Source organism: Aptenodytes forsteri, unplaced genomic scaffold (assembly GCF_000699145.1).
Source record: "Aptenodytes forsteri isolate BGI_AS27 unplaced genomic scaffold, ASM69914v1 Scaffold485, whole genome shotgun sequence".
NCBI lineage: Eukaryota > Metazoa > Chordata > Aves > Sphenisciformes > Spheniscidae > Aptenodytes > Aptenodytes forsteri.
In genome coordinates, this window is record NW_008795525.1 from 394303 (window position 1) to 401943 (window position 7641).

Genomic DNA, 7641 nt, shown 5'->3' on the forward strand with positions numbered 1-7641 from the left:
CCGTGTCAAAGGCCTTACAGAAATCCAGATAGACGACATCCGTAGCTCTTCCCTTGTCCACTGCTATAGTCACTCCATCATAGAAGGCCACTAGGTTGGTCAGGCAGGACTTGCCCTTGGTGAAGCCATGCTGGCTGTCTCGAATCACCTCCCTGTTCCCCATGTGCCTTAGCATAGCTTCCAGGAGGATCTGTTCCATGATCTTCCCAGGCACAGAGGTGAGGCTGACAGGTTGGTAGTTCCCAGGGTCCTCCTTTCTACCCTTTTTAAAAATGAGTGCCACCAGCGTTTGTACCAACAGCAGCTCTGCTGGCTGACTGTGGTGTTACCAGCAGCACCGCTCACCTGCTGGGACAGAGCTCCCCATTACTCAGCCAGGACTCTGGGGTGGGAGCTGGGACGGCTGAGGCAGGAGGTGTCCCCAGTCTGCTCCATCAGGTCACTGCATCCCTCCAGCTGATGGTGAAGTTGTGCACATCCCCACAAAGCAGATAACGCTGTTGCTGCTGCAGAGGTCCCAGCAGGCAGCACCGGCTGCACTCTCCACCGAGGACACGCACCAGCAAGAAAACACACAGAGGATGCCAAATTTTTTCCAGCAAACCCAAAACTCAGAAGTGGTGGGAGTGGTCTCTAACCCAAAGGCCTTGCAGGCTTGGTCACAGATTGAGCAGGGTTTGCAGCTCCTTGTGGTGGAAGCACCAGTCAATGCCATGGTTGATGCTCTGTAGGCTCTGGGCGATACCAGAAACTCTGCAAATGTTGCAGGCACCAGCTCTGGGTCTAGCAAATTGCCCCCACAGTATGAACAGTGTCTGAGGAGGAACAACGGCAGCTAAACATGCTGTAAATGCTGCATGCGGTTCCTGGGACAGTCTTCAATCCTCACAAGCTCCAGAAATCAAATTCCAGGAAGAACTGGAGCTAGTCAGGTTAATGACCTTCCTTAACGGGGAAGGAAGTGTTAGAGTGGTTGGGAAATTCCATCCTTCTGATTTTCATCCCTGATTTATCTCCTGACTCATTAGAGAAGAGGCACTACCTAGGCACGCATTAATACAGGCATCAGAAATAAATCTGGGCTGCAAATCAGAAGGCATTTCCCAACTGTTAGGTAACGAGGTTGCTCCAGGTAGTGCAGCAACCTGAACAGCAAGTACTGCTCAGAGCTGAGTCCCCTCTGCAGGTCCCCCATGCCTTCGCATTTGGGTGCAGCAAACACGATAAAGGATCTCTGTTTGTTGCAGTATGCCTGTGAGATCTCACGGCAGTGTTGACTCCAACGTGTCAGTTTTCCCCAGATCCCACTGATGCCTACAATGGAGCAGGAGGACCATTCCTGTCTCTCATGTCCACGCTCTGAGACTCAATGAACAGTGAAAATAGTGATCAAAACCACCATCGCTATATTTAGCACTATTTTTCTATCACTTCTCAGTGAACTGGAACCAGAGCTGCAGCCAGTGGTGATGAGAGGGCTGTGGGGTCACCAAGCAGAGGGATGGGTGCCCTGTGCTACCGCTGCTGCACCCAGCAGGGAGAGGGGTTGCCAGTGGAAGTGATGGAGGGACGAATCTTGCGGGGAGACAGCAATCTGGCATCAGTGCACCGGCATGGATGTGTATGCCAGTGTATTTTGTCCAAACAAATAATTGCAGAGGAGCTCTTTGTTATTGCAAACAAGAGTGCTGGGGCTTTGGAAGTGCTCTTCTCTTGGCATGCTGTCTGGAAACAGAAACCATACCATGTCCTTCAGGGAGTTACCATGTGGCATGATTAGCAGATATGAAATAAGCACTCTGCAAATGGATCAGAAGATTTTCGATTAAAAGAAAACTTTTGTAATTTAGAAAATTAATATCAACATCAAATAACCTGAAAGCTATGAAAAAAGGCTAAACAAATGAAGCTGTTGTTCTGGTATGCACCTGGATTTTTATATTGGCTCCATGAAAGTTAGTCTTTGAATTTTGCAGATGAAGAAATTGAGCACCAACCTGGGGACTATGAAAACTTTTTTCCAAGCATCACACAAATAAGAAAAAAGAACATGGGATGCTAAGACAAATTTACCTCCTTTTGGCTTTGTTTTGAAACAAGCATCAGCTTTCTTAGCTGGGTGAAGGAGAGATTTGTTCTGCTAATGGCCCTGGAGTGTGTTTGCTTTGTGAACATGGAATTAAGTGTGCACAACAAGGATGGTGCAAAATGTATTGAAATTGCACAGCCTGCGTAACCCTTACCTGGGAACATCTGCATCGGGGCAATCTTAGGGATAAAACTAAGATAAGCTCCCAGTGCACTCTGTGGTAGTGGTGTTTCCTGGTTGAAAAGGTGAGGGTGCTCCTGGGATCGGGCTGAAGAAGGGGGATATTTCCTTCTCAGACAGCTGAGGTCGGGGGTGTCAGGAAGGTGGCAGGCGTGGAGACTGCACTGCTAGGAGCCTGCAAGAGGAGAGGGCTGACCCTAGGTGTGGGTGCACAGGGCTGGCAGCAAAACCACAAAAGGACCCAAAGGCTGACGGGCATGGGATGAGAAGTTTCAGGGTGCTTTGCATCCCTGCAGCAAACCTGGCAGGAGGGGGATGTTCACTGAAACAGGAGAGCAAGGTCCGTAGCGGAGAGGGTGGGTACCTGGGAGCTTTGCAATGAGGTTGGCGATGCCAGCCTGCAAGCGGTCGGGTGCGGTGGTCATCTCAAATGGAAATGGTCCTGGAGTCCCCTGAGCCTGGATTTCCCCATGTTGTGGTCCTTCCCGTGCCCCAGGGACTAGGCTGGCTGGGGACCGTGGAGGCGAGGAAGCCCAAGCTCAGATCCAAAGGAGGTGCCCTCTCTCCAGGTCATTGCTGCTCACTCTGATATCAGCTATGATGTCATAGCGCAGGGACGGCTGCATGGCAATTCTATGTGGGCAGGAGGCCACAGCGGGACAAGGAACATGGGGGGACTGCTTGGGTGGTGAGTGAGCAGAGCAGCTGTACAACATCTGGCTGGTATGTGCATTCGGTCTGCACTGCAGGGTCCTTGTCCCTGTGTCACTGCACCCTCCCGGCAGCTGTCACCATAGAAGGGGCAACAGCCACCCCCCCTGTTTCAGCTGGCAGCCATTGCCCCCTGTTGCTTCCCACCTTCTGCCAGCACCTCTGCTTTTCAACAGACCAAAGCACGGTCCTGGTCTCAGAGCCACCATGTCCGAAAGCAAAGGGGCAGCGGAGACTAGTCAACCTGTTGTCACCATGGATTCCTCAAATATCATCAAAGTGACTGTGAAGACCCTCAAGCAGAAGGAGCGGTTTGAGGTTGCTCAGAGCAGCACCATCCAGGAGTTTAAGGAAGAAGTTGCCAAGCGTTTCAAAGCGCCCCCTGATCTGCTGGTCCTGATATTTGCTGGGAAAGTCCTCAAGGATCAAGACACTTTGAGCCAGCACGGAGTTCACAGTGGGGTCAGCATTCATGTGGTCATCAGGTCCCAAAAGAGACCACGGGACGGCCTGGCAGATCAAGGAGGAGTGACCACCCTGAGGCAACCTCCCAACCACAGTAATTCCAACTTATTCTGCTTGGGAAGCATAGCTGATCTGCAAAACCCATGCTTGATCCATCATAACTTGTCTGAGCTGTTGGCCTCCAGCCAGGAAATAGTGGCCCAGACCATGGAGAATCTCTTGTCTAGGATCCTCAGTTCAGGCCTGAATTTGAACACCATCAACAACAATGCATTTTTGCTAGGGTTCCTCCTTGGGGTGACAGGTGTACATCTCCTAGGCCTGGACTCAACAGACATGTTGGACTTGGTGAGTAGCATTCAAGAACAAGATATGTCCATGCACAGCTTGATAAGTCAGATGGTGCAGAGCACCTTTGTGCAGAACGTCCTTGACAATGCCGATCTTGTCAGGGATCTCATCATGTCCAACCCCCAGATGCAGCAGCTGGCTGAAGAAAATCCTGAGATTGGTCAGATTCTCACCAACCCACATACTATCAGAGAAGTATTAGAGGCCTCCAGCAGTCCTGCCATAATGCAAGAGATGATAAGGAACCACGATGTGGCCATGAACAACCTCGAAAGCATCCCTGGTGGGTACAGAGCTCTGGAGCAGCTGTACAGGGAAATTGAGGAGCCCATCTTGGATGCTGTGGAGGCACAGCTGGGCAACAACCCCTTTGCTTCCTTGGACAGTAACCCACCCCTGAGTGGAGCCAGGCTACCAGCCCATACTGAAAACCGGAGGCCATTACCCAACCCTTGGGCTCCGCGGTCCAACAGAGGCAGTGATAATGGAGATGACTGTGATGGCCAATTTGCCAGCAGCAGCACAGGCAACAGTTTTGCCTCGCTGAGCTTGGGTCCTGCAGCAGGTGCAGTGGTACCCAACTCAGGGGAGGTTCAGAGCATGGTTCAGCAGCTAACAGGAAACCCAGAACTCATGCACAACCTGGAGAGTGCATTAACAAACCCCAACAGCCCAGCACAAATGCTGCTGAATAGCACTCATATATCAAGCGATGGAAATTCTCCACCTCAAGATCAATGGGCACAGCAGCTGCCACCGGAGATGGAGAACGCTGAGATTTCGTCCTTGCTGAGAAACCCCAGAGCACTGCAGGCGTTGCTACAGATCCAGCTGGGATTACAGACCCTGTCAACAGAAGTACCAGATTTTATACTCAGTTTGGAGGACTCACATGTGGAGCTGGATCTGGAAAGCATGGACGACTCGGCACAAAGCAGTAAGTCTGAGGATGATGCAATTTTGGTGTCAGACGAGGATGAAGCAGAAGGTCAGATGGAGATGGATGAGGAGGTGCTACAGAGCAGATTTAAGAGACAAATGGAGCAGCTCAGTGCCATGGGCTTCCAGGACCAAAGTGCAAACTTGCAGGCACTAATTGATGCAGAAGGAGACATCAGTGCAGCAGTGGAGATACTGGCAAAAGCACCACCATCGAACAAGATACCGTAACTGGTTTGTCCAAATGAACCAGTTATAGTACCTCATTTGTGGATGAGTGTATTTCAGTCTCATCACACACTAAAAGCAGCAGGGTACATATTAAGAAGTTGTGTGCTGCAGCATTCTTCCATCTATGAGAATTAATTTCCTCTTGGCTGCAAGGATTTCTTGCATTCAAAAGCAATAGACATCAGAACCTTTCTGTGTTGTGAAACTGTGAGGGCAGGCCCTACCTGAATGTGGTGCTACCCCTTTACAGATAGAGTCTGTGATCCATGTGTGTATGCAGGGAAAAAACATGCCAAGAAAAGATGCCAGAGAGGGAAAATATGCTTTTTTACAGGTTAGGAACTGAGATCCAGAGATGCTGAAGACCAGATGATAAATGAGCTTGGCTCCCATTTGGACTCGAAAACAAACAGTGGCACAGCTGTTTTCTTTTAAATCTGGCCCTACAGAACAGAGGCAGGGAGTATCTGAGCCATGTAGTTCCTGTCACTGCAGGCATCAGCCTTTCCTCAACTGAGCAAGCGCTGTTTTGAAAGTCAATCTGTCATTTCTGCCACTGCTTCTCCTATGGGAGTGAAGTCCATGAGGGTTATGGTAACCATCAGTGATGGCTGTAAGTCAGATTTTCATGCCAAATATGTTCGCAATTGGTTTTTACCCACCTATTGTTGCACAGAAGTTTTTAGTTTCATGCACCAGTTCAGAGCTTCCCCTATTAGCAAATCCTAAACCCTTTGTGCTTTGCTCAATGTCACACATGGGACCAGGGATTAAGGCATCCTCTCCAGACCGTTCCTCAGGACCAGAGCTGAGTGTCTTTGCAAGTCTTGTCCCCTTTGCTTTGCTGTGGGTAAGTCTGAGGCTGTGAACAGTGTTGTGCCATATGCAGCCATAATGTTCTTCAAAGCCTTGTCTCTGTAACACAAACTGTGATAACTGATTGGGAGCTTTAGGCATTCAAGGTTTGCTGCTGCAGACCTACCCATAATGTGTCAAAATCACGTTCTGGCCAGCCCTGCTGCTGCCACAGGGGAGATGGGGCAGCTGGGGCTGGCTGTGCTCCTCTGGACCTTCTCCCTTTCTCCCAACCCTGCCTGGTGTGAACAAGGTCAGAATCAGCCCAGACCCCTTTCCTTTGGCCCCTCTGTCCAGTTTTCCACCAGTCGCATCACATCCCTCCCTTCTGGCTCCTCACCCATCCCCTCTGCCCTGCCACCTGAGCTCTGAGTCTCCTTCCTGCTCTGGGTTTCCCACTCATTTCTTCTGCAAGCATTTGGTAGACACCAAAATGTAAGGCTCTAGATGCGAATTGTGCATCCAGCCCCCTGCTGCAGCCAGTGGAGATCTTGGCATGGCTCCATTCTCATGCGGAGGAGCCCAGCACCACCAGAGATGCCCTTGGGCATCCGCATGGGGCTGGTAGATGTGACACAGGACCTACAAGATGCCTGTGTCCCTCTAGGTCAGTGGCTGGAGATGAGGAGGAATAGACTAGGGCATCTCAGAAAGTGCATTAAAAATCGATGGAGCATTTACACACAAAAGATTGGTGGAACAACGTATTGCTTTAAAATGGTTGTGTTTCAAATTCAAGCAGTTTTAAGGTTTCAGTTACAAAAAAGTGCTAAAATAATTTGCTGCTTTAAACACATTTTTACTTTTTTTCCTTATAAATATTTTGGTAAACCTGGGAGAAATTCATGACACATGAAGAAATCACTGAATGTAGATATTTTTTCCCACAAAAATGACCTCCTGACTTTCCTCAGCTTCTGTATGGGATTTTTGGTGTCATTTGGCAGTTGCTGGAGGACTGTGGTCCCTTGCAGTCTGTGTAGTGGGGAGCGTAAGGACCATTTGTGCTTGCAGGACAGCATGAGCTCTGCCACTGCTTTCACGTCCTTCTCTCTTCTCCTTGTCCATGGAGGCAGCTGGGCTGATAAACTTCAGCTATCTATCTCATTAGCAAGCTGGTCCTCATCCCTGGGAGCTGGGCTTTTTTAAAGGTGCCTGGGCACCTGAAGACACGGGTGCACCACTGGGAGCCTGGCAGGCACAGAATAGCCTGTGTCCAGGATGTTCACCACCCTCTGAATCGGGGGCTGATCCGGCCCTGGGCACTGCCAGCTTCTGTGCCTGGGGATCATTCGAGAGGCTGCTGGCTGCTGGCTGAAACCTCCCTGGGAAATGCTGTACCACTTATTCGTACAGATGGCTGAGCTTTGGTGCCCACCCATGTTCCCTGGCACGGGCTCTTTCCCTGGCACAGGCAGCAGCGGTGGCAATTCCAGGCACACATCTCCAGCTGGCCAGGACAATGAATATCATCTGCCCAGCGTCACCCTCGATAGCACTGACCGTGCTTTTCTAGGTCCCTGAAGCAGTGATGCCACTGCAGCATCAATCCAGCCATCCTGCAGCTCTCTCGGCCACTTGTACTGGCCCTGAGCTCTGACACAGCCAGGTATCACGTCTTATTTTGTGTAGCAATCCCAAATACCTGCAATACTAAACAAGATTTAACACAGTGGGACTTCTGCAGGGGGGCTGGACTAGGTGACCTTTAGAGGTCCCTTCCAACCCAAACTATTCTGATTCTATGGTTCTATAACAGGCCCTGCTAAAAAGTTTGTCCCCATCTTTCTTATAAGCCCCCTTTAAGTACTGATAGGCTG

The 7641-nt window shown here is 50.2% G+C and overlaps 1 protein-coding gene across 1 annotated transcript; it reads left to right on the forward strand.

Moving 5' to 3' along the window:
• Positions 1–3187: 3187 nt before the first annotated feature.
• LOC103901162 (ubiquilin-2) lies at positions 3188–4966 on the forward strand. The gene is made up of 2 exons (XM_009282003.1): positions 3188–3508; positions 3635–4966. The coding sequence occupies exons 1-2, from the start codon at positions 3188–3190 to the stop codon at positions 4964–4966; spliced, it is 1653 nt and encodes a 550-aa protein (XP_009280278.1).
• The last annotated feature ends 2675 nt before the right edge of the window (positions 4967–7641 follow it).